Source organism: Primulina huaijiensis, chromosome 2 (genome assembly GCF_012295235.1).
Source record: "Primulina huaijiensis isolate GDHJ02 chromosome 2, ASM1229523v2, whole genome shotgun sequence".
Classification (NCBI taxonomy): domain Eukaryota; kingdom Viridiplantae; phylum Streptophyta; class Magnoliopsida; order Lamiales; family Gesneriaceae; genus Primulina; species Primulina huaijiensis.
In genome coordinates this window covers 28883235-28908889 of record NC_133307.1, presented here as the reverse complement: position 1 = coordinate 28908889, position 25655 = coordinate 28883235, and the positions used below count along the sequence as shown (strand labels likewise).

At 35.3% G+C, this 25655-nt stretch overlaps 5 protein-coding genes and 1 long non-coding RNA gene across 6 annotated transcripts; 4 read left to right on the top strand and 2 right to left on the bottom strand.

The window, feature by feature from the left end:
• Positions 1–1019: 1019 nt before the first annotated feature.
• On the top strand, positions 1020–3301 carry LOC140971374 (heme oxygenase 1, chloroplastic-like). The gene is made up of 4 exons (XM_073433609.1): positions 1020–1769; positions 2317–2540; positions 2870–2977; positions 3102–3301. The coding sequence occupies exons 1-4, from the start codon at positions 1385–1387 to the stop codon at positions 3192–3194; spliced, it is 810 nt and encodes a 269-aa protein (XP_073289710.1). The 5' UTR covers positions 1020–1384; the 3' UTR covers positions 3195–3301.
• Positions 3302–4289: 988 nt separating this feature from the next.
• LOC140971373 (probable sugar phosphate/phosphate translocator At5g25400) lies at positions 4290–5783 on the top strand. Its single transcript, XM_073433608.1, has one exon. It carries the CDS (start codon positions 4356–4358, stop codon positions 5409–5411), a length of 1056 nt encoding a protein of 351 aa, XP_073289709.1. The 5' UTR covers positions 4290–4355; the 3' UTR covers positions 5412–5783.
• A 1664-nt stretch (positions 5784–7447) lies between these two features.
• On the bottom strand, positions 7448–11107 carry LOC140971372 (protein NRT1/ PTR FAMILY 6.2-like). Its single transcript, XM_073433607.1, has 5 exons — positions 10735–11107; positions 10053–10270; positions 9190–9737; positions 8557–8897; positions 7448–8130 (listed from the first exon to the last, which is right to left on the bottom strand). Exons 1-5 carry the CDS (start codon positions 10829–10831, stop codon positions 7649–7651), a joined length of 1686 nt encoding a protein of 561 aa, XP_073289708.1. The 5' UTR covers positions 10832–11107; the 3' UTR covers positions 7448–7648.
• Positions 11108–13568: 2461 nt separating this feature from the next.
• On the bottom strand, positions 13569–16268 carry LOC140971371 (adenine nucleotide transporter BT1, chloroplastic/mitochondrial-like). The gene is made up of 3 exons (XM_073433606.1): positions 15400–16268; positions 14306–14467; positions 13569–14222 (listed from the first exon to the last, which is right to left on the bottom strand). The coding sequence occupies exons 1-3, from the start codon at positions 15985–15987 to the stop codon at positions 13755–13757; spliced, it is 1218 nt and encodes a 405-aa protein (XP_073289707.1). The 5' UTR covers positions 15988–16268; the 3' UTR covers positions 13569–13754.
• A 3397-nt stretch (positions 16269–19665) lies between these two features.
• On the top strand, positions 19666–19940 carry LOC140962334 (uncharacterized). The gene is made up of 2 exons (XR_012172522.1): positions 19666–19760; positions 19844–19940. It is a non-coding gene; the product is annotated as an uncharacterized lncRNA (long non-coding RNA).
• Positions 19941–21165: 1225 nt separating this feature from the next.
• LOC140971370 (adenine nucleotide transporter BT1, chloroplastic/mitochondrial-like) lies at positions 21166–23865 on the top strand. Its single transcript, XM_073433605.1, has 3 exons — positions 21166–22034; positions 22967–23128; positions 23212–23865. Exons 1-3 carry the CDS (start codon positions 21447–21449, stop codon positions 23677–23679), a joined length of 1218 nt encoding a protein of 405 aa, XP_073289706.1. The 5' UTR covers positions 21166–21446; the 3' UTR covers positions 23680–23865.
• The last annotated feature ends 1790 nt before the right edge of the window (positions 23866–25655 follow it).

The following is a 25655-nucleotide window of genomic DNA, read 5'->3' as shown; positions in this document are numbered from 1 at the left end:
AAAAAAAAAAAGAAATAAAACCATACAGATATTTTCTTACCAAATTACAAATCATCTGCAAATCGGCTAATCAAAATTTTATGAAAAATCAGTTAAGATGTGCATAAAAAATAAAGAAAGCATCGATTAAGACACGCATATTCAATCGGAAAATAATTGTCACATGGGATTAGTGGTAGGAAATTAAAGAAACTGCCACTTCTCCATTATCAACTTTTGATGGCGCTCGTTTTCTTGATATGATACAATCATTTGCTGATATTATCATCCACAGATTGACCAAAATCATCCGATCTTATTTATTCTCGATCAGAACTCATTTGTAATAAGGTTTTTTTTATTGACATATGAATGGTTTTTCATGCTCATATTATGTTTCATCGGAGTTTTACTCTTGATGCAGTCCGAACATTCATACACACGGATCTATCGTAAATTTCAAGTGAGGCCATGCATCTAGCGACACTCGCCACACCAAGTGTGTTACACAACACATCCGGTTCACCGACGTCATAGCCACTTTATCGGTTATTATTCGATTGATCGAGTTATTTTTCTAAGAATAACCAAACCCGCATTGTAAATATAATCCTACTCGATATCCGATCAGGTACCCGTTGCAGTTAAAATTGTCAATAGTTATTTGATTTTAAGGAACTACGCAAGGCCCATCTCAACAAATACAATGGAACAGTTGAGGAGAGCCCGAAATGGCCCACGGGCTGGGCTGTACACAACGCCCTGCTTCTTTTATTTGCCCTTCATGTGGTAAATAATATTTAAATTTAAATGAATTTAAAAGTGCGGTTCATGAAAATTGCTGACAAGTGCACAAGATTTCGGGATTATTTCACGAGTGATCCGGGCCCACCTCTATGTAAAAAAAAAAAAAAATTGACTCTGAAAAATCCTCCGAGCTGTTGGATCGACCCTGCGGGCACTGCTGTTGGATCGACCCCTGCGGGCTGCCCCGCAGGGGTCGGGTCGAACTTACCAAGATTTCGTATAGCGACAACTCTCCCCGTTCTCCCCCCGCAATGACAAAGCATGTCTGTCTGTCTGTCTCATCAGTGAATAGAAAAATGGAGATGGCTATCCATTTCCATGGAGGAATTGAAGTAACAATTATAATATATTCTCATTACGTTTACACATACATCCAATCTCGTCGAAGCCAATAAAAGATTCATAAATACACATTAAATAATCACCTCTGTATCAGTAGCGTTATCCTTACGATTACCCCAACAGCCATCTTCATGCTTTTTTCTCATTGCTCCTATCCTGTTTGCGCTCAACAACAATATTAATTTAGATTATCTCTATTTTATTTTTTAAATTTTTTTTGGTTTTTTGGATACCCACCTGAACACTCTTCCTCGCCATGGCTTCTATAACACCCGTCTCGCAGTCCCCTTTCTGCAAGTTGGGAAAATCTAAAAATCGTCGATTTAACCAAATTTTATCCCTGCCCATATCGGTTTTTACTGAGAAGAGAGCAAGGATGGTGGTTGTTTCAGCAACAGCAGCCGCGGAGAAGCAGAAGAGTAGGTACCCAGGTGAGGGTAAGGGGTTCGTGGAGGAAATGAGATTTGTGGCGATGAAACTGCACACAAGGGACCAAGCTAAGGAAGGGGAGAAGGAGCCGGAAGGCCCGCCGGTGGCTAAATGGGAGCCTACTGTTGAGGGGTACTTGAAGTTCTTGGTGGACAGTAAGCTTGTTTTCGAGACTCTTGAGAGGATTGTAGAGAGAGCTGCATTCCCTGAATGTGAGTATGTTGTTTCTCGATTGTTCATTTGTTTGATCCGCTGCGTTTTGACATGTTGGTGTTTTTAATTAGCTGATGCTTGAGGTGTTGGAATTTGAAAGTTTGAATTGGATTATGCGACTGTTTTTTTCGATCTTGAAGTGGATATCTTCATATATCAGCCTTGGATAGTTGACAATTGTGTGATCATTTGCTGTTTGTGAGTACCGGAAGTAGAAAATATGTACAAAATCATCGCGCGCAAAATTGCAATTGCTATTATGCACTTTTTTGCTGCCCACAAGTGAATTTTAAAAATTAAGAAAATAAAAAATGCCGGCTGATAATTGTAATCCGGTGACAGAAAGGAGATGGAAAGAAAACTTGGCATTATTCTTGATTTAGCGCAAGACTGCGTCTCTTTTTTGTTGGGAGAACACCTTTCTTCGGGATATATTCTCATCAATGCTTCCAGAAATTTAAGAATTATGGATAAGCTTTGGTTGTTGATTATATAGATTGTGCGTTTTCGTACTTTTAAGCTAACTATTGGTTTTGGATGTTGCAGATGTCGAATTCAGGAACACGGGTCTAGAGAGATCAGAAAGTCTTGGAAAAGACTTGGAATGGTTTAAGCTGCAAGGACATGTGATACCCGAACCATCGTCTCCTGGTGTTAATTATGTTGAGTATCTTGAGAAGTTATCAGAGAAAGACCCTCAGGCATTTATTTGCCATTTCTATAACACATACTTTGCCCACTCAGCTGGTGGCAGGATGATAGGGAGAAAGGTCAGCAATATTTTCTGAGACTGAAATTGATAAACCCCTAGCAATTTATTTTCCGTCTTCCAAATTTCATATGCTTTACAGATTGATTTGGAACACTCTATGTTCGGTATTCCAATGCGTTTTTAGTATTTCTTTCATCGATTTAGTCTTTCTGAGATGAAGCTATAAACCGAAGTTTGTTTATCAATCGACACACCCAGTAAATCCGTAGCTCATTGTGATCAGTGTTCTAATTTATTATCAATTTGTCAAACAACATGCTTTTTTTAGCTTTCTGTTCTTGTTTAATTTACGTCAGACAAAAATATTAGCTGCTTCTTTTTCCACAGGTATCACAGAAGACCCTTAACGGGAAGGAACTAGAATTCTACACATGGGAAGGCGACCTCTCTCAACTATTGCAGAATGTCCGGGACAGGCTAAATAGTGTCGCCGACGTATGTCCTGAAATTTCTAGTTACACTCGTCATTATTTTCACATTTTTCGTGGCGAAAATCAAACAACTTGTTGACTATGTTATTATACCGTTTAGTTAATGGTTTTATATACAATTTTCTCAGAGTTGGACTAGAGAGGAGAAGAATCACTGTCTCGAAGAAACGGAGAAGTCGTTCGAGTTTTCGGGGTGTATACTCCGTTTGATATTATCTTAATCCGGGAATATGATGCCATCTGCATCTGCAACCCGTAACTATTGTAAATATTTATGGATTCTACACAAAATGCATAAGTTATTATTGTTGTTATTACTATTATTATATCTAAGTTAAATCAAATCAAATTCTTTTTTTTAAAAAAAAATCAGATCATAGTAATGTGAAATATATAATTAGAGAAAATACAAATAATATGTAAAAAAATTTATTTTATTTGTATATTATATGTANTATAAATTCAAAATTATACAAAACAACAAGAATAAAATATTGTCCCGTTATATCACCAAAAAATTTAAAGAAGGAAATTAATTTTTCTAAATATTATATCTCCAGCCACGCAACTAACGTAGTGGCAATTTTACATAGACTTATAAATGGTTTTGTTATCTAATATAATGAATTCCACCTTAATATGTGAGTAATTTAACCGTATCTAACGAAAAATTATGCAACAAAAAGGTGAATATATATGGTATGTAGAATAAAACTTTGCTTTATCAGTAGTGGACATATGATATATAGCATAAAATTTTGCATTAAAACAAAGAGATATGAGAAATCTTAACTACATTTTCACTAATACTTGTTTTTTTTTTCTTTTAAACCACTAATACTAATTTAGTATTTATCAAAGAGTTATTTTATTTACTTTGTTAATAATTCTCCAATCGCTAAATTATATCTAATAATAAATTTTTTTAGATAATCTCATTAGTCAATTTTGTGAGACATGTTTTATTTGAGCACTCATGAAAAAATATCAATTTTTATGTCAATAATATTACTTATTGTAAATATGGATATAGTTAACCCATCTCATAAATAAAGATCGAAATATAATATTATATACATAAAGCATTTAAATAATTATATAATATACCTAAATGTATGTTTGATGAAATAAAATAAAAGAGCATGAATATTCTATATAAACTAGAAAGAATCTATTTATTGAGAAATGGGCATTTTGTTTTAAAAATAATATAATATAAAATAGTAAATTGAATTTGAAGTTGATCAAATTACGTTTCCTTGAGAAGTCTCCTTGACGGACTCAAACGTCATCATTAATAGATTATGTATAAGTATATATCTTCCATAACTAAATTCCTTCACTTCTGACAGAGAGACAAAGAGTTGCAGAAGAAATCCACAATGGGGAAAGGCGGAGCTTTGAGCGAAGGCGTGGTGAGGAAGATCGTGCTTTCGTATACATACGTGGCGATATGGATCTTCCTCTCTTTCACTGTCATCGTCTACAACAAGTACATTCTGGATCGAAAGATGTACAATTGGCCTTACCCCATCTCGCTCACGATGATTCACATGTCCTTCTGCTCTTCTCTCGCGTATTTACTGGTTCGGGTTTTCAAGGCGGTGGAGCCAGTCACCATGTCTTGGGATCTTTACCTCAGATCTGTGGTCCCGATTGGCCTTTTGTACTCTCTTTCACTCTGGCTTTCGAATTCTGCGTATATTTATCTCTCTGTGTCATTTATTCAAATGCTTAAGGCGCTGATGCCTGTGGCTGTGTATTCGATTGGTGTTATGTTTAAAAAGGAGGGCTTTAGGTCGGAGACGATGGCGAATATGGTTTCGATCTCGGTTGGGGTGGCGATTGCTGCTTTTGGTGAGGCCAAGTTTGATTCTTGGGGGGTTATGCTTCAATTGGGTGCTGTTGCTTTTGAGGCCACTAGGCTTGTTATGATTCAGATATTGCTTACTTCCAAAGGGATCACTCTTAATCCCATTACTTCTCTTTATTATGTGGCGCCGTGTTGCTTGGCCTTCTTGTTTATTCCTTGGGTTCTTGTTGAGTTCCCATCATTGAAGGAGAATTCGAGCTTCCATTTTGATTATGCTATTTTTGCGTCTAATTCGTTCTGTGCTTTTGCCCTGAATCTTGCTGTATTTTTGCTTGTTGGAAAGACATCTGCTTTGACCATGAATGTGGCCGGTGTGGTGAAGGATTGGCTCTTGATTGCTTTCTCTTGGTCGGTGATTAAGGATACGGTGACTCCTGTAAATTTGTTTGGTTATGGATTGGCTTTCTTGGGGGTTGCATATTACAACCACTCGAAATTGCAGGCCATGAAGGCCAAGGAAGCGCAGAAGAAGGTGCAACAGACTGATGAGGAGGCCGGAAGGTTGCTTGAGGAAAGGGGAACTGAGAATAGTGGCGATTCGAAGAGGGACGTGCCCCAGGATTGATTGATCGTTGTTTGATCACCTATGAGAAATTTTGCTGCGAATGGGGACAAAATCGAGTATCGGATTCTGGATTTTGAGGATGAGTGGATGATTGGCTAACTAAGGTGGTTCTACTTGGGTTATTTAGTTTTAGGAATTTCTTTTATCTTTTTGTCGAATTTATTTTCCATTAAACTTAATAGACATTTTTGTTGTTTCGTGTTACCGAGGATGCGAGGTTGCTCATGTTGCCAGACCATGTTTTGAGTCTGTGGAATGACTTGAGATAAGCTCACGTTCCTTGTTATTATGAAACTCATTTTAGTATAATCGCATAGAGCTATATTTATATGAGAATGATTTGCGTTAATCATCTAATGTTTTCTTAATTCACATCATGCACGGAATGATTTTTAATCCTCCAATTTTCCACAAGAGTGTTCCTTTTTATGCGTATTAAATTATGCCTTAATATGGTAAGTGTCACGAGATTGTCGATTAGTAAATAATAGCAGTATCTCGTTGCTTTGTTTTTAAGTCGTGTTTCACCATATATGAATTTTCTCATAAAACGGTCTCCAGTTCTGTTTGAATCATCTGTATCAATATGTTGATGAGTTCAAAGACTACATAATCGCGAAACCTAATCAATGTAGATTTCTTGGCCTAATAAGTTGAGCTTGTTCAAAGACTATTATTGATGATCATTAACTTCTTTTGGTTTTTATTTGACGCACTAATTATCATAAGCTTCTAAAACCCTATTTTCGGAGTGGAGATGAATCCATTGCTGGCTTTTCATGCGATCTTTGTCGTATTACCATATGAAGAAGTTTCTGCATTGTCTATTTATCGATTTTGTTTGCATATGCTCGCTTGAAATTGAACCATACTTCTATCATCTTCCTTCTTCAACCTTTCATCGCACTTTTATTGCTATATACTCACATGATATCGCATTAAATTCTGGATTTTTCTCCTGTGTCTATGTAAATCCAATTTGATCTTGATTTTAGGATTCGGTATCTAACCTGGCTAGGCTTCCAGGGATATGACATTGTTTTGCTGAAATGGAGTGAAGAGTTGTAGTCGCTTCTTGGATTTGCTTCCTTTACTTTCTGTGGCTTGATTTTGAATATGATACAACCTTTTGGGTTGACATTTATACTTGTAAACTATCTCGAAAATATCTTGCTTTTTTAGAATTACTGTTATTTGGCAATAGTTATGTCTTATGTGATTGATGGCAGGTTAGAGTTCTTGTTGAACTCTTTCTTGCATGCTTGTTGAATTTCAGTAAAAACCAGCCTGTGATGATTATGCAAAGCATATTTTGATTGTGGTGTGAACTTTATGCTTCGACTGGCTGGCATTTAACATTTGTAACGTCTGTATATTTTTCCTCAATGTCTGTAAGCTTAAGTACCTGCAGAATGTCTGTGCATTTGCCGTTACCAATGTTCATTAGACTGTTTTTCGAAGATTCGTTGAATGTTTTTAGGATTATGTTGTTATCGGATAATTTATATGGTTGAATATACAAGTGTAGCTGTATAACGTATAGTATATGTGTATCTGGAATATATTTATCCGGATTAATTTTAATTTTTTTTAATAGAATACAGGTCCTGGCTGTGAACATTAGAGTTAATTTCAAATCATGAATGGATTAAACTGCGACAAATTTGATCTTCTTAGTTCTTATGCAGCAAAATTAAAATTTGATCACATTTTTTAAAGCCATACAATATTTGGATGAAGTCCAAATTCGTTTGCATAGGGGAAATTCTTCATACTCTAGCCCTCAAAAGCTCTCCAAAATTCTGTTCATCCCAAAAGTTCGAATTTCTCACCTTTAAAGTAGACAGATCAAATTTTGGATGGTAGAGATGATCCTTTCCCCGTGATTTCCTAGTTTTTTTTCTATAATTTTTCAGTTTTTGTTGCGGGATTCGACAGATCCATGGCAGGTCCTTGTCTAGGTACGCGCTTGTGGAGCCATTGACACAATAAACAGAAACAAGAAGTACAAAAAGAGAACCTGAGAACAAGATCAATAAACAGAAACATCATTTCTATAAAGTGAACGCACAATCTTGTCTCTATATGTGGTAAATATGAATCCAAGTTTCCCTTTATAGTTGAGAAGAGATCTAAATTACAAATCTTTATCCATTAGGCCAAAGTGTAGTTTTGGCACGTACTCTCGATCCACCTGAAGAATAATGCATAGAAACAAAAGTCCTTATGCAGATCACTTAATTCGAAGTCTGTGCTTTCTTAGTAATAAACCATCTAGCACAACAGATAAAGAGCACAAGATTAATAGCACAGAGCAATGCTATAAACCCGTAAAAGAGATCCAATCTACCATTGTTAATATCTGCCGGAAGCCAATTATGCTTATCATCAGTCACATTCTTTATGATCGAAACCAAACCAGTGCTGACGAAAAACCCGAACGCGATTGTTGTCAGAAACAGGCTCGTGCTAATTGCTTTCATCCCTTTTGGCGACTCTGACAAGAAAAAGTCGAGCTGCCCTGTGTACACGAATCCTTCTGCAACTCCGGCTAGAGCAAACTGTGGTACCAAGAAGAACCCACTCATCGGCAGGGTTAAAATGGCCTGACTTGTGGATTTTGCAACCTTCAATCTTCGAATCTCGACTATTGCTGCCACCCCCATTGCTATAACGGAAAAAAGGAGGCCTAGACCGATTTTTTGGAGATTTGTTAGACCTGATAAATTTCAAGATAAAGCTGTTAAACTTTTTCAAGAGAAAGGGTATGTTTGATTATGGTTATAAAGTAATATTCTACAGAGTATCTTGAATGTAAAGAGATGCAATACAATGGTATAGGTGATGAAGACATCCGATCACAACACAATGTCCAATGAACTAAAACTTCTTATCACTCTCTCTCCTTGATCCTTATTTAGGTTACTAATTTATAATAATTTTAATGATACTAAATCTAATTCCATTACCTATTATTTCATTTCTGGCATATTCTAGTGCCTCTTTCATTAGTATTGGTTGGCTTGCAACTGGATATTGAATTTCGAATGCATACTTCAACATCAAGAAACCATACATGATTTCTTGGGGTAGTTTCCAAGTATTTAGAGTCAAAAACCAAAAAGGGAGAATTTAGAGCTTATACCCTTGTTGCCAGACTCTTTTTCGAAAAGATGGATGACCAAACGATCATAAATTCCGAGGGACAGCAGTATGGCTCCAATGAAGAAGGCATTGAATGAGCCTGGTGGGATTTGAAATGAACCGATAGACCTTTTCAATGTGGCAGCTTGTAGCACAGAATAAGTGATCATCTGTGCATGTACGGTCCAAAGCATAATCGTTGTTGCCCAAATTGGTAGCAGCCGACTCATCATTTTAATTTCCTCCACCTTTGTGATCGAGCAGAGTCTCCACGAATTTTGAATACCAGATTCGACATTTGCGGTGTCAGTCTCGTCTATGACGGATGCCTTATCCAAGAAACTACAAGTTCAAAAGGTTAAAATGACTACATGGATATTTAGCTCCAAAAGCAGACCAACTGAGAGAGACTACAAAATTTCACTATTTTCTGTTAAAAAGAATGCTTTCTGAGATATGTTCTCCCAATAAAAAATAAAACAAAGAAAATCGCCTGTCGTATTTGGCTTCACGTGAATCACGTCTCCGGTCTCTCATTGTGTTACTACTATGATATAGCAAATTAATATGGACTTTAGTGTGGTGTCACTGATGAACTACGGAGTTTTTAGACGATAGTAAATTAGTAATATACCTGAAACGACCATTTTGAGAATATCTCGAGTCCTCGGAATGAGTTTGGTACAATTGTTGGACGTTCGAGGGGAATTTGAGGTTTCTTTTTCTTATAGCAGCTACCAAAACTTGCAGAGTTTGAACAACAGGGCTCCCAACACATTTTTTGTAACGATATCTTCTAGTTCCTGATAGAAACGTGACAACTGCGAGCCACATCAAAACCGTGATACTTCCATAACCCCATACTCGAGCCACTTTGTCTTGTATATAAACAAACACGGTAACCGCAAGGAGTGTCCCAAAACTGATGAAAAAGTAGAACCTATTGAAAAAGTGTACCATTTGAGCTTTCTCCTCCTCGTCTTTTTGGTCAAACTGATCTGCCCCGAAACCCGAAACACTGCATTTGATACCACCTAATCCCAACGCGACAGTATACAAAGCAATATTGAAAACTGCCATTTGCATACCGTTAGCTTCTTTGCAATCGTTTGACATAGAAGGATTACATGGAGGTGGGCGTAAGTGGGGCAGAACTGTTGAAATTGCTAATAGGCCAGAACCCTATGGACGTCAAGACAGCAAGAAATAAGAAAACTTTATCTGAGAAAGCATTTATTTGATTTGGTAGCCAACTAGATTAAATTAAAAAGCTAAAGATTTGTAGATAAGTGCTTCTATACTCTGTTATTGACTCGTTGGATCGCATAATAGATGCAATGGAACATGTTTACTTACAATGATAAATCACAATTCATTTGTCCTAAAGAGCACATCCTGAGACAAGAAATCTAACTTTCATGTTTGTAAGAAAATGGAAAAATTAAATCAACCGTCTTGTCGTTCGCACATCTAATATAACCAGCGTTTATCACTTACCAGTGCATGAATATTTGCAAATATTGCAATAGTCCAATATCTTCCTAAGAAGGTGTCTGCAAGTATGCCTCCAAATATGCTTAAGAGGAAACAAAAACCACCCCAATTTGTGACTATGGTGGAAGCAGTGGCGCTCGGTAGATGCATCGTACCATGGATGTAAGTCACAAGGTTAACCCCAATCGCCATCGACGATAGCCTTTCCGAGAGCTCGACCACTGCACACAACAATAACTGAATTTCCTCATCTGCTAGTTATTGAATTTAATCAAACTTCATCAGATTTAAAACTACGGATTCTAGATTTTCAAGAAATGGATCTCTTGTTGAATGAGCAAAACAACCATTTCATACATGAACTTCTCTTAATCTCATGCGATACAGAAAAGCTTCAGACTTTCACACATGTTACATCGCAACTAAAATCTTTAACACAATTAAAATCATCTGTTGGGCACATTTCAAAAACAAAACGGCACATGTGGCCTCTTCTTCCCTCTTTTCGGATCTCACTTATGAACACTGATTTACATACATGCACAAACAAAAACATCCATAAACAGAAAAAAAAAAAATAAATAAAATAAAACCATGTGAAAAAATCACAACTTTTCATGAAAATCATTCTGAAAACTCAACAAAATATCGAAATAACGTAAGAGTTAAACGAGTGGAGTGTGACCAAGGATCGACGCCGCAGAAACCCAACCGCCGGTTGCGGACCTTTCAGCAGGATCACCATTGTAGTCCACAGCATCATTAGAAGCTGACTGCACCATTGTAGTGTTCACTCGTTCCTCCTTGTTTATGTTCCCTATAATAATGCAACTTTTTGGATTTTCGTTGCTCTTTTCTTCTCTCGCGTAACAAATAGAAGTTGGTTTCCGAGGAACCAGGAAATCATAGTCTCACCCCCAGTGTAGTGGATTATCACGTAATATATATGGATATTCCAACAAATTCCCGAGTTGCTAAATAATCTAAAAATGATGCTTATTTACTAGTACAATATTGACTAAAAATTGGTATTTGATTTGACGGAAGGAATTTAATTTTAGGAGTTAGAAATATGAGTTAATTTTAAGTAAATTAAATGCTATAGTCTATATGAATTTATGATTGAATATAGAGAAATTAACTAAATTGATAGTATATGAATTCAAAATCTCCTTCATTGATTTTTTTTTCCCCGAAAAATCAGAAATATTTGAAATCGTGAGTTTAAAATTTCAACGATAAAATTCGAAAACATTTTATTGCAAAATAGAAATCGAAAAATATCTCAATCCACAAAACCATAATGATCCCTGTGGCTCGTTTAATCCATTTGCATGACTTACCTCGAAATGCATTAATTGTTCACTAAATACTTTTATATTAGTAATTATAAGATTTTTTCTCACGTGTATAATATATATATAAGGCCAAATTACACGTGTATCATGTGATTCATGTCCTAATCTTAGTTAACCTTTTAACTTTATGTAAANTCCTCAGAAGCATCGCACTCCAAAAACAATAGATGAAAAGTGAACCCTTCTGAAATTCACACGATGGGAGTGAATTTTGATGTTTTTTTCTCCTTTGTTGACTTTCTGATTTCACATTGTTTGATTTGTCTTCATGAATACAAAATAATTTCTAATATTTATTGTGTATTATAAATTTATAGTGTTTGTATATTTTGTTTGGGGTGGTCCTATAGGTTATTGGGGTGTCAAAGGCGTTTATCATTTATTGTCTGGATTTGTCGAATGTTTAATGATAATGGCTCATTTATTATCTGTATGAATATATAAGTGTCATCAATTTTAATATGTTGTCCATAGTATCAAATATATATGGGCAAATGATATTTTTGGTATGCAATTTTCTTTTTCTTTTTTCATTTTTCATCATGTTAAACAATAAATTTGTATTTTTTTAGTCTTGTAATTTACATTCTTTTTCATTTTTGATTTTGTTGCAATAAATTTTCATTTTTAATCTTATTTCATATTAGGTCACATGACTTTGTTTTAAGTTTTTTTTTTTTTTTTGCCCGACAAAAACTACCGACTCAAGTTAAAAAAAAGATTAAAAAAAAACATATAAGTTATATCATTAAAATTGAAATTTACCACAACATGGTCAAAAATGAAAAAGTGCATATTACATAACAAAAAATTTAGTGTACCCAACATATATTTTATATGATAAAATTTCAATATTTTTTCTTTTTACGTGACTAAAAATTAAACGTGTTCCCTTTACGTTGTTTCTTGAAGTGTGACTCGGCCCTCCCGAAAATCGGGCACATGCCACAACCCGAGAGCCTAGGAGAAGGTGGATCGCTCAAGGCCGAGATCTCCTTAATAGTATTCGTCGCGCAATACGTGTTGCGTGTAATCGTGCATACTTGGTCATATTGTGATAATTCTTCGAATTTTGCTTTTCCCCAGAGCTCGACGGAGAAGAACTTCTGGTCATCCCAAACTAGCCCAGAGGACCCTTGCCTTCTAAATGATGTTCCTGATCTTTGCAAACCAGCCATATCTTCTGTTTACACTCTTTTTACAATTATATTGGATCTCTCTTTCTCTTGCTCAAAAGCCAAGATCGAAGAACTATATATATAGATATATAGCACGATCAGTTCAATTCTTGATGAAATTTTTGGTGTTGGCTTCTGTAAATTGATTGATTTGATAATGTTTAACCTCGCTTTTCTTTCCAAACGCGATGTATATATATATGGTCATCGGATGTACATTTCAAATTTTCAAATGGATTAAAGAAAATAACAAATATAGAGTCATAGGGCAAGTGAGGTCACAATGAAGAATCTCTATATTTGGTTGAGGCCATGGGGAATTAATTGGTCTATTGACTAGTCTTTTCTTTTTCTTTTTTTTTTTTGAAGGAATTATTCATTTCTTTTTTAAAAAAAATAAATAAAAGTGATTAAAATGTGATCCAGGAATCTTTAACTTGTTAAATTTACATTTAATAGTAGGTTGAGTCATCTAATAATTAGTTCAAGATCCGATTCATCGTTTTCTTTTCTCCAGTATGATTATGTTATAACTATATAATTCGGAATTAGGTTGATAGAGTCTTCATGTTTCAAATCTACATAGGATCATGCTTGGATCTAATTAGTGTTTTATTTATTTGAAAAATGGATTGAAAGATTATTTTCCAGTAGTAAGTTTCAAGTTCTTGATATATAATATATATTTGTGTGAATTGTTGGTGTAATTTTGGACAACTTTTGGTGATTTCAAAACCTCCATGTGTTTGCTGTTGCAAACTATTGATGTTGTCAACCTTTTAACACTCGTAATTTGATAGTAATAAAATTTTTCATATCCTTAAACCATCCAAAATTTGAAACCAATCTATAATCACTCGAAACTGACATTGAAAACATATCTCAAAGAACGAGGCCCCCAAAATTTGAAACCAATCTATAATGGTACTCGATTGAAGGATATTCTTACCGTAAATTGTATCTAGTTTCAATGGAAGGATATCAATTAATCTTTCCTTGGCTTCAGAACAAGAGCGTAATCCCATCTCATCAAATAGGAATCCAATGCAAAAACTAAACACTCAAATACACAGCGATGGTAGTTTCTTCTCGATCTTTAATGTAAGGGTATGCGAGAGTTGAAAGATTTCCTCGAATTGTACCCCAAAAATGGGCATTTATTAACCCTTCTACCGATCTTCATCTTCAACTAAAATTTTCTTGCACGCCTCGTAGCACATGAAAGAAATTCCTGCAGCAGGGACTAATTTCATGCAGCTCGGACCCAACCCTCGATAAAGGCCCTCTACCCCTTCATGTTTGAGTATGCTTAGAAGGGCATGAAGCATGTTTCTATACTGTCTACCATTGAGCGCACCAGCTTGCATATGTTTCCGAGCTACCTCAAGAGGAAAAGTTGCAGTGCTCGAAATTGCACCAGCAGCCGATCCTATCAAGAGTGTGGCCATATTTTCAACTTCATCCTTGTCAAAAACCTTCTTGTAAGCTTTTCTTAATGAGTCATAGGCAAAATAATTGGTGGCAGCATATGGAATTACTCCTATTATACTTGGTGTAAGGCCTCTGTAAAGCTCCGCAGGTCCCTCCTCCCGTACTATTTTCGAGAAAGCATCCATGAGATTTTTGTACGCACCTCTCTGAGGATGATAAAAATAACGCAATTGAAACTTTGTGATAAGAAAATAGATAAATGAATGACAAGAAAATGGAGTTCTTGTACCTGAATGGTTAATCGAGTTTTGAGCAGCTCGAGTGGATAGGTACATATGGTAGAGCTGATTCCAGCTACAGCACCGGCAATTAGAGAAATGGGCACGTGTATTTTGGGTTGTTCTCCAGGTTTAGCAGTCAACTGGTTCTTTACCGTATCATACGCGAATAACTGCAGTTATCAGAGAGAATATGTCAAGAAAAAAGTCAAAACAATGCTTGCATGTCCCACATCAACTCCATAACAATCTGTAGAGCACAGAAATATGTGCTATGCCCTCCCACCTAATTAGTTAACCAAATCTATCAGGTGTGTGCACTCTCCTCTGTGATGTATAGCCAATTAATACTGCTACTCTCGTTGAGAACCAACGAAACCAAAATATGACATAAAAAACGTACCATCAGGTCTGTGTTAATGGTGTAGCTTGTAACCACATTTTTTACTGGATCAAAGTGCATGCACGAAATATTGATGCTCAAGGGATTTGTCAAAAGTAAAACATCAAAGGTGTCCGCCACTCGATAATTGGAAAATAGCATGGGTCCCATATCAACTCCACACTAAGTAAAGGAGATTAGCATATAAACATGAGGGGCTCCCACACCTAATGGGCTAGTTTCTTGGATCTAGGCTATCCTACTCTGCCCATAAAAGAACAAAGAATAACCTGGTTCGAGTGATTCTGAAACTGGGATTTCGAAGTTAATTGAAAATATGGTGGCCCAGTCACATCTCTCTACCATTAATATTCAGTATATCTGTGCCTTTTACATCACATTTCAAAACAGAAGAATGAAAGTACATCCACAGTTTTCTTCACAAAATTATAGCACATCAACAAACAAATAAAACTCGGCAAGTCACCACATGCAACAAGTTTATGTTTTTATCAGCAAGCCAATCCAGACGTAAATTCCAGTTAATAGTTACAATCAATAGAACATCAGCATTAACAATAGTAAACACAAACAACAACATAACATTTCGAATACCAATAGTTCTTTAATGCGAGCCTGCCCAAAAAAAAAAGACGATGCCACATTTAAGATACTTAATGTGAAGTCAAAACTAACAAAGGAACACAGAACAGACTAAAGTACCTCTATAGCTTTGCTTGGTGCAACCCGAATCACATTAACCAGATTACCTCTAAACAACCCCTGCCATCCTTCATGCTTCATGATATCCCGAAACACTTCAGCCATTGAATGGCCACAAGTTCCGACCATTAAATGAGTCCGTATCGTCTCCAAAGGCGCAACCGATGTCCGGGACACAGCACCGGAAATTGCCCCACTTATCAACCTCCTAAGAGATGGATTTCTGATCGTCATTTTACACCTAAGACCCCGTTTCCTACTCTTTTTCTTCGGCAACACCCCTTCTTCCTCCACTTCCAATGCTTCTCCAACCTCCAACTCCGGCAAGCTGCCCACGAGTAGGCCAGGCTCGGGTAGGGCATTTTTACAAAAAAAACTCGAGGGCACAACCTTAAAACGACTTTGATCAGTGGAATTCGGAGAGTTTGGTGATAAGCCAAAGCCCATTCCCATCTGCCCAACACTCGCAAATAGACCTCCAAGATTATATTTTTCACCTTGGGGACACCACAAGAACCCTATTCCAGAATTTGTCGGCAACCCCTCATCTCCAATCCTTTCAGCACCCATTAATCCTCTTCCATCCATATGACCCAGATCAAAAGGACACAAATCTTGTGCTTAAAAATTAAGCAACACCACCACGTCACCTAGCTGCTCTCTGTTGAATATCTTGTGCTTAAAAATGACGCAACACCTCCACCTCACCCAGCTGCTCACTGTTGAGTATAGAAATGCTAAATTAAATATTGTAAAATAGTTAGCAACAGTAAATAAATAGATGCACGACAAGAACATGCGAAAAGGAATATTCCGTCGCATCAGAAACAAGCAGAAGCTAGAGGAGAGATTATCTGGATTGCCTTGGCTTAGTGATGCAAACAATCAAACTAAATCAAACAATATCATACTTGAATTTGATTATTATTTGAGTTTCGAGCTCGGCTCGAGGTCAATTCGAGCTTTTATTATATGCTCGATATTAGTTCGTATGAAATTATTAAGATCGAGAAAAGCTCGAACTCGGCTCGTTAAAAACTCGGTTTATCATGTTTATCAAGTCGGGCTCGAGCTTGATTCATTTCATTAATAGTTCGTTTATCATGTTTAACAAACCTTGGCTTGAGCTTGGCTCGTTTTCAAGCTCGTAAAGCATAGAATTGAGCTCGAGTTTGAGCTTGTTAAAAATTAAATTTATCTTTGAACTAACTTTAAATCAAACATAAAAATATAAATTCATTCATAAATAACCAAAACGACAAAAATAACAACTAAAAAACATAAACTCATTATATTATTGATCATCCTAAAATAATACATCTAGCATCCAAGTAACAAATATTCGTCATACACTGATATCACCATATAAATAACATTGCAATAATTTCACTCCTTTGATACTCCATTCCATGTGTTCCAAATAAATTTTATTTTTTAATCGATATAAATTCATTATATTCAATTTAATATTATATTTTAGGATAATAATTTGTCAAGTTACTCAACGTGTATATGACCTGGTGATGTAAATTTTTTGGGGAAAAAATAATAAGTTGGTGTATTTCTGTTAATTTATTATGTTTTAAAGAACATTTTAGTACAATGATATGCAAGTAAGATTAAAAATGTAATTGTGACTGTGTGGTGTAAATTCATCTTTTTTTCGACTATGTTTTGTGTTCACTCTTTCCATTGACATTAGTACTAATATTTTTATTTGTCAACTCAACAAATGAGCCAAGTTAGAGTTGACGAGTTACTTAAACGAGTCGAGTTCGAGCTCGAGCTTACGAGCCCCCTAAACAAACTGAGCTCGAGCTTGCTAGCTTATTATCAAACATGTTTGCAAGCCTATTATCGAACATGTTTATGAGCTCACGAGCCGAATATCCTTATGCTTGAGCTTGGGTTGATTAAATTTTCGAACTCGAAATCGAGCTTGAGTTTGGCTTAATATGATTAACAAACGAACTTAAACAAGCTTTTTATCGAGACGAATTCCGAATAGCTCGCAAACGATTTGGTTCATTTACAACCTTATCTTTACTGAATATGGAAGCCCCAAATAAATTAAACTATTTTTTAAAAAAAAAGAAAGATTATATTTCCTGTGGTTGGCTGGTATTCTCTTGTCTATCCTTCCTTCCCTCTAAGCAGAGAGGGGAAGGTCACTTTGTGGTTTACCTTTGATCTATTCTTTATATGCCCAAATGCTTTGCAACCGGTTGGGTATAGGTAGTTTACGGAAAAATGTTCTTATCGAAGAGCGGAAACTGAAAATACCGAAATGCCCAAATGCTTTGCTTGCGTGTTCGCTGACCTTTCGGTGTCGGAGAAGTTAACACAGTTGCTTTCGATGAGTATTCGAATTGATCAATTATTTTATTTTGAATTTTTTCGGAAATAAAATCTTTAAATAAAATTTTCTAATGTAATTATAAACTATTATGTTACTTCGAATATTTATCTTGTAAATGTTAAAAAAACAAGGACTAATAGTCCTAAAAAAATTTAAGTTATAATTAATTAATCATAATTTCTTTGTTGAAATTTTCAATAATTTACAAATTGATCGAACCATATGGTGCGTGAAAAAAATAGATAATAAAAAGGTTCTTTTAAATTTAAAAAGTTAAAATAATTTTTATCAATATTAAAAGTAAAATGGAAAGAGAAATGTAAAATACGAATTTTGTTTTTATCAAAATTAGTTATGGGATTTAACTTTAATTGATAAATATAGATTTATTATGAAATACATAAGCATGTATTAAATTAAAATAAAAGTAGCGAGGTTTACCAAAAATAACTGTATAATATTTTTACATAAAAAGTAGAGAGACGACAGATGTTAAAATTAATTAGTCAACGGGGTAATACAATTCCAGATTTTGACTCAATAAAATTCTGCGCTTATGCAAAGTTGACTCAATTGTTTCCTTTTTTATTTGGTTTTCTTCTCTTCCATTTTGTTTACACTATTTGACTTTTTAATAGTTTGATTTGATTCGACAAACGCAAGCATATAAGAGACAAACAAATCGAATTGAGTGGAGCAGAAGAAAAATTCGAGGTTAAAATCAATATTATTTGAACTCGAGTTCAGTTCGAAAAATTAATCTTTTTCCTCAAGTTTGACTCTATCGAAACTCGAAATCAAGTTCGGTTCGAAAAATTCAAACATATTTCATAGTTATTTCAAATATATAATTATTGTGATACAACATCTCACATCAGGAGTTTTGATATGCTGCACACCTACCGTGCACACCTATGTGAGCACCGATGAGGTGTCACTCACCCATTGGATGTGATGAAATTGTGTATCCAATGGGTCAGTGACACCTCATCGGTGCTCACATAGGTGTGCACGGTAGGTGTGCAGCATATCAAATCTACTGATGTGAGATGTTGTATCACAATAATTATATATTTGAAATAACTATGAAATATGTTTGAATTTTTCGAACCGAACTTGATTTCGAGTTTCGATAGAGTCAAACTTGAGGAAAAAGATTAATTTTTCGAACTGAACTCGAGTTCAAATAATATTGATTTTAACCTCGAATTTTTCTTCTGCTCCACTCAATTCGATTTGTTTGTCTCTTATATGCTTGCGTTTGTCGAATCAAATCAAACTATTAAAAAGTCAAATAGTGTAAACAAAATGGAAGAGAAGAAAACCAAATAAAAAAGGAAACAATTGAGTCAACTTTGCATAAGCGCAGAATTTTATTGAGTCAAAATCTGGAATTGTATTACCCCGTTGACTAATTAATTTTAACATCTGTCGTCTCTCTACTTTTTATGTAAAAATATTATACAGTTATTTTTGGTAAACCTCGCTACTTTTATTTTAATTTAATACATGCTTATGTATTTCATAATAAATCTATATTTATCAATTAAAGTTAAATCCCATAACTAATTTTGATAAAAACAAAATTCGTATTTTACATTTCTCTTTCCATTTTACTTTTAATATTGATAAAAATTATTTTAACTTTTTAAATTTAAAAGAACCTTTTTATTATCTATTTTTTTCACGCACCATATGGTTCGATCAATTTGTAAATTATTGAAAATTTCAACAAAGAAATTATGATTAATTAATTATAACTTAAATTTTTTTAGGACTATTAGTCCTTGTTTTTTTAACATTTACAAGATAAATATTCGAAGTAACATAATAGTTTATAATTACATTAGAAAATTTTATTTAAAGATTTTATTTCCGAAAAAATTCAAAATAAAATAATTGATCAATTCGAATACTCATCGAAAGCAACTGTGTTAACTTCTCCGACACCGAAAGGTCAGCGAACACGCAAGCAAAGCATTTGGGCATTTCGATATTTTCAGTTTCCGCTCTTCGATAAGAACATTTTTCCGTAAACTACCTATACCCAACCGGTTGCAAAGCATTTGGGCATATAAAGAATAGATCAAAGGTAAACCACAAAGTGACCTTCCCCTCTCTGCTTAGAGGGAAGGAAGGATAGACAAGAGAATACCAGCCAACCACAGGAAATATAATCTTTCTTTTTTTTTAAAAAATAGTTTAATTTATTTGGGGCTTCCATATTCAGTAAAGATAAGGTTGTAAATGAACCAAATCGTTTGCGAGCTATTCGGAATTCGTCTCGATAAAAAGCTTGTTTAAGTTCGTTTGTTAATCATATTAAGCCAAACTCAAGCTCGATTTCGAGTTCTAAAATTTAATCAACCCAAGCTCAAGCATAAGGATATTCGGCTCGTGAGCTCATAAACATGTTCGATAATAGGCTTGCAAACATGTTTGATAATAAGCTAGCAAGCTCGAGCTCAGTTTGTTTAGGGGGCTCGTAAGCTCGAGCTCGAACTCGACTCGTTTAAGTAACTCGTCAACTCTAACTTGGCTCATTTGTTGAGTTGACAAATAAAAATATTAGTACTAATGTCAATGGAAAGAGTGAACACAAAACATAGTCGAAAAAAAGATGAATTTACACCACACAGTCACAATTACATTTTTAATCTTACTTGCATATCATTGTACTAAAATGTTCTTTAAAACATAATAAATTAACAGAAATACACCAACTTATTATTTTTTCCCCAAAAAATTTACATCACCAGGTCATATACACGTTGAGTAACTTGACAAATTATTATCCTAAAATATAATATTAAATTGAATATAATGAATTTATATCGATTAAAAAATAAAATTTATTTGGAACACATGGAATGGAGTATCAAAGGAGTGAAATTATTGCAATGTTATTTATATGGTGATATCAGTGTATGACGAATATTTGTTACTTGGATGCTAGATGTATTATTTTAGGATGATCAATAATATAATGAGTTTATGTTTTTTAGTTGTTATTTTTGTCGTTTTGGTTATTTATGAATGAATTTATATTTTTATGTTTGATTTAAAGTTAGTTCAAAGATAAATTTAATTTTTAACAAGCTCAAACTCGAGCTCAATTCTATGCTTTACGAGCTTGAAAACGAGCCAAGCTCAAGCCAAGGTTTGTTAAACATGATAAACGAACTATTAATGAAATGAATCAAGCTCGAGCCCGACTTGATAAACATGATAAACCGAGTTTTTAACGAGCCGAGTTCGAGCTTTTCTCGATCTTAATAATTTCATACGAACTAATATCGAGCATATAATAAAAGCTCGAATTGACCTCGAGCCGAGCTCGAAACTCAAATAATAATCAAATTCAAGTATGATATTGTTTGATTTAGTTTGATTGTTTGCATCACTAAGCCAAGGCAATCCAGATAATCTCTCCTCTAGCTTCTGCTTGTTTCTGATGCGACGGAATATTCCTTTTCGCATGTTCTTGTCGTGCATCTATTTATTTACTGTTGCTAACTATTTTACAATATTTAATTTAGCATTTCTATACTCAACAGTGAGCAGCTGGGTGAGGTGGAGGTGTTGCGTCATTTTTAAGCACAAGATATTCAACAGAGAGCAGCTAGGTGACGTGGTGGTGTTGCTTAATTTTTAAGCACAAGATTTGTGTCCTTTTGATCTGGGTCATATGGATGGAAGAGGATTAATGGGTGCTGAAAGGATTGGAGATGAGGGGTTGCCGACAAATTCTGGAATAGGGTTCTTGTGGTGTCCCCAAGGTGAAAAATATAATCTTGGAGGTCTATTTGCGAGTGTTGGGCAGATGGGAATGGGCTTTGGCTTATCACCAAACTCTCCGAATTCCACTGATCAAAGTCGTTTTAAGGTTGTGCCCTCGAGTTTTTTTTGTAAAAATGCCCTACCCGAGCCTGGCCTACTCGTGGGCAGCTTGCCGGAGTTGGAGGTTGGAGAAGCATTGGAAGTGGAGGAAGAAGGGGTGTTGCCGAAGAAAAAGAGTAGGAAACGGGGTCTTAGGTGTAAAATGACGATCAGAAATCCATCTCTTAGGAGGTTGATAAGTGGGGCAATTTCCGGTGCTGTGTCCCGGACATCGGTTGCGCCTTTGGAGACGATACGGACTCATTTAATGGTCGGAACTTGTGGCCATTCAATGGCTGAAGTGTTTCGGGATATCATGAAGCATGAAGGATGGCAGGGGTTGTTTAGAGGTAATCTGGTTAATGTGATTCGGGTTGCACCAAGCAAAGCTATAGAGGTACTTTAGTCTGTTCTGTGTTCCTTTGTTAGTTTTGACTTCACATTAAGTATCTTAAATGTGGCATCGTCTTTTTTTTTTGGGCAGGCTCGCATTAAAGAACTATTGGTATTCGAAATGTTATGTTGTTGTTTGTGTTTACTATTGTTAATGCTGATGTTCTATTGATTGTAACTATTAACTGGAATTTACGTCTGGATTGGCTTGCTGATAAAAACATAAACTTGTTGCATGTGGTGACTTGCCGAGTTTTATTTGTTTGTTGATGTGCTATAATTTTGTGAAGAAAACTGTGGATGTACTTTCATTCTTCTGTTTTGAAATGTGATGTAAAAGGCACAGATATACTGAATATTAATGGTAGAGAGATGTGACTGGGCCACCATATTTTCAATTAACTTCGAAATCCCAGTTTCAGAATCACTCGAACCAGGTTATTCTTTGTTCTTTTATGGGCAGAGTAGGATAGCCTAGATCCAAGAAACTAGCCCATTAGGTGTGGGAGCCCCTCATGTTTATATGCTAATCTCCTTTACTTAGTGTGGAGTTGATATGGGACCCATGCTATTTTCCAATTATCGAGTGGCGGACACCTTTGATGTTTTACTTTTGACAAATCCCTTGAGCATCAATATTTCGTGCATGCACTTTGATCCAGTAAAAAATGTGGTTACAAGCTACACCATTAACACAGACCTGATGGTACGTTTTTTATGTCATATTTTGGTTTCGTTGGTTCTCAACGAGAGTAGCAGTATTAATTGGCTATACATCACAGAGGAGAGTGCACACACCTGATAGATTTGGTTAACTAATTAGGTGGGAGGGCATAGCACATATTTCTGTGCTCTACAGATTGTTATGGAGTTGATGTGGGACATGCAAGCATTGTTTTGACTTTTTTCTTGACATATTCTCTCTGATAACTGCAGTTATTCGCGTATGATACGGTAAAGAACCAGTTGACTGCTAAACCTGGAGAACAACCCAAAATACACGTGCCCATTTCTCTAATTGCCGGTGCTGTAGCTGGAATCAGCTCTACCATATGTACCTATCCACTCGAGCTGCTCAAAACTCGATTAACCATTCAGGTACAAGAACTCCATTTTCTTGTCATTCATTTATCTATTTTCTTATCACAAAGTTTCAATTGCGTTATTTTTATCATCCTCAGAGAGGTGCGTACAAAAATCTCATGGATGCTTTCTCGAAAATAGTACGGGAGGAGGGACCTGCGGAGCTTTACAGAGGCCTTACACCAAGTATAATAGGAGTAATTCCATATGCTGCCACCAATTATTTTGCCTATGACTCATTAAGAAAAGCTTACAAGAAGGTTTTTGACAAGGATGAAGTTGAAAATATGGCCACACTCTTGATAGGATCGGCTGCTGGTGCAATTTCGAGCACTGCAACTTTTCCTCTTGAGGTAGCTCGGAAACATATGCAAGCTGGTGCGCTCAATGGTAGACAGTATAGAAACATGCTTCATGCCCTTCTAAGCATACTCAAACATGAAGGGGTAGAGGGCCTTTATCGAGGGTTGGGTCCGAGCTGCATGAAATTAGTCCCTGCTGCAGGAATTTCTTTCATGTGCTACGAGGCGTGCAAGAAAATTTTAGTTGAAGATGAAGATCGGTAGAAGGGTTAATAAATGCCCATTTTTGGGGTACAATTCGAGGAAATCTTTCAACTCTCGCATACCCTTACATTAAAGATCGAGAAGAAACTACCATCGCTGTGTATTTGAGTGTTTAGTTTTTGCATTGGATTCCTATTTGATGAGATGGGATTACGCTCTTGTTCTGAAGCCAAGGAAAGATTAATTGATATCCTTCCATTGAAACTAGATACAATTTACGGTAAGAATATCCTTCAATCGAGTACCATTATAGATTGGTTTCAAATTTTGGGGGCCTCGTTCTTTGAGATATGTTTTCAATGTCAGTTTCGAGTGATTATAGATTGGTTTCAAATTTTGGATGGTTTAAGGATATGAAAAATTTTATTACTATCAAATTACGAGTGTTAAAAGGTTGACAACATCAATAGTTTGCAACAGCAAACACATGGAGGTTTTGAAATCACCAAAAGTTGTCCAAAATTACACCAACAATTCACACAAATATATATTATATATCAAGAACTTGAAACTTACTACTGGAAAATAATCTTTCAATCCATTTTTCAAATAAATAAAACACTAATTAGATCCAAGCATGATCCTATGTAGATTTGAAACATGAAGACTCTATCAACCTAATTCCGAATTATATAGTTATAACATAATCATACTGGAGAAAAGAAAACGATGAATCGGATCTTGAACTAATTATTAGATGACTCAACCTACTATTAAATGTAAATTTAACAAGTTAAAGATTCCTGGATCACATTTTAATCACTTTTATTTATTTTTTTTAAAAAAGAAATGAATAATTCCTTCAAAAAAAAAAAAGAAAAAGAAAAGACTAGTCAATAGACCAATTAATTCCCCATGGCCTCAACCAAATATAGAGATTCTTCATTGTGACCTCACTTGCCCTATGACTCTATATTTGTTATTTTCTTTAATCCATTTGAAAATTTGAAATGTACATCCGATGACCATATATATATACATCGCGTTTGGAAAGAAAAGCGAGGTTAAACATTATCAAATCAATCAATTTACAGAAGCCAACACCAAAAATTTCATCAAGAATTGAACTGATCGTGCTATATATCTATATATATAGTTCTTCGATCTTGGCTTTTGAGCAAGAGAAAGAGAGATCCAATATAATTGTAAAAAGAGTGTAAACAGAAGATATGGCTGGTTTGCAAAGATCCGGAACATCATTTAGAAGGCAAGGGTCCTCTGGGCTAGTTTGGGATGACCAGAAGTTCTTCTCCGTCGAGCTCTGGGGAAAAGCAAAATTCGAAGAATTATCACGATATGACCAAGTATGCACGATTACACGCAACACGTATTGCGCGACGAATACTATTAAGGAGGTCTCGGCCTTGAGCGATCCACCTTCTCCTAGGGTCTCGGGTTGTGGCATGTGCCCGATTTTCGGGAGGGCCGAGTCACACTCCAAGAAACAACGTAAAGGGAACAAGTTTAATTTTTAGTCACGATGACTAGCTAGTTAATAGCTACAAATTTATACAGTTGATCTTGATATTTTTTCCCTAAGAAATCATGTACTATTCCCATGTTACCTCTCTTTTCCTTTGATGAATTTTTTGGTACAATGTCTTTTCCTTTTATTTGGTTTCTTATAGTTTTAAAAAAATGAAGAGTAAAATAATTACTACTATATGTATACATACGTTAGTTTTGAATTTGTCTTGCACTATTTTACTTCACTATCAGAATTAATCCTATAAGGTATTTAAAGATAATCGATTTCAACCTTTTTTGTAAAGTAGCAATATGGAAATTAACTATGTTTCATTTTTAATTGGATTCGGAATTTTTCAAAATTTTGGTATTTTTTTTATTAATAGAATAATTATTAAGGGTATTATCCAAATTAACAACTAGGTTCATTTTGCAATTTATTTACGTCGATTGCTCTTCTAAAGAATACATCAGTTTAGTACCAGAGCGGATTTAGGTTATGTTTAGGA

Excerpts from the sequence above, each read along its gene's own strand:
- LOC140971374 (XM_073433609.1), top strand. The coding sequence starts at position 1,385 with ATGGCTTCTATAACACCCGTCTCGCAGTCCCCTTTCTGCAAGTTGGGA. Across the intron at positions 2,541-2,869 it reads GCAGGATGATAGGGAGAAAG|GTATCACAGAAGACCCTTAA; the intron begins GTCAGCAATATT and ends CTTTTTCCACAG. Across the intron at positions 2,978-3,101 it reads GGCTAAATAGTGTCGCCGAC|AGTTGGACTAGAGAGGAGAA; the intron begins GTATGTCCTGAA and ends CAATTTTCTCAG.
- LOC140971373 (XM_073433608.1), top strand. The coding sequence starts at position 4,356 with ATGGGGAAAGGCGGAGCTTTGAGCGAAGGCGTGGTGAGGAAGATCGTG.
- LOC140971372 (XM_073433607.1), bottom strand. The coding sequence starts at position 10,831 with ATGGTGCAGTCAGCTTCTAATGATGCTGTGGACTACAATGGTGATCCT. Across the intron at positions 9,738-10,052 it reads TTGCAAATATTCATGCACTG|GGTTCTGGCCTATTAGCAAT; the intron begins GTAAGTGATAAA and ends TGACGTCCATAG. Across the intron at positions 8,131-8,556 it reads AAAAGAGTCTGGCAACAAGG|GTCTAACAAATCTCCAAAAA; the intron begins GTATAAGCTCTA and ends GAAATTTATCAG.
- LOC140971371 (XM_073433606.1), bottom strand. The coding sequence starts at position 15,987 with ATGGATGGAAGAGGATTAATGGGTGCTGAAAGGATTGGAGATGAGGGG. Across the intron at positions 14,468-15,399 it reads CACCAAGCAAAGCTATAGAG|TTATTCGCGTATGATACGGT; the intron begins GTACTTTAGTCT and ends TGATAACTGCAG. Across the intron at positions 14,223-14,305 it reads AAACTCGATTAACCATTCAG|AGAGGTGCGTACAAAAATCT; the intron begins GTACAAGAACTC and ends TATCATCCTCAG.
- LOC140971370 (XM_073433605.1), top strand. The coding sequence starts at position 21,447 with ATGGATGGAAGAGGATTAATGGGTGCTGAAAGGATTGGAGATGAGGGG. Across the intron at positions 22,035-22,966 it reads CACCAAGCAAAGCTATAGAG|TTATTCGCGTATGATACGGT; the intron begins GTACTTTAGTCT and ends TGATAACTGCAG. Across the intron at positions 23,129-23,211 it reads AAACTCGATTAACCATTCAG|AGAGGTGCGTACAAAAATCT; the intron begins GTACAAGAACTC and ends TATCATCCTCAG.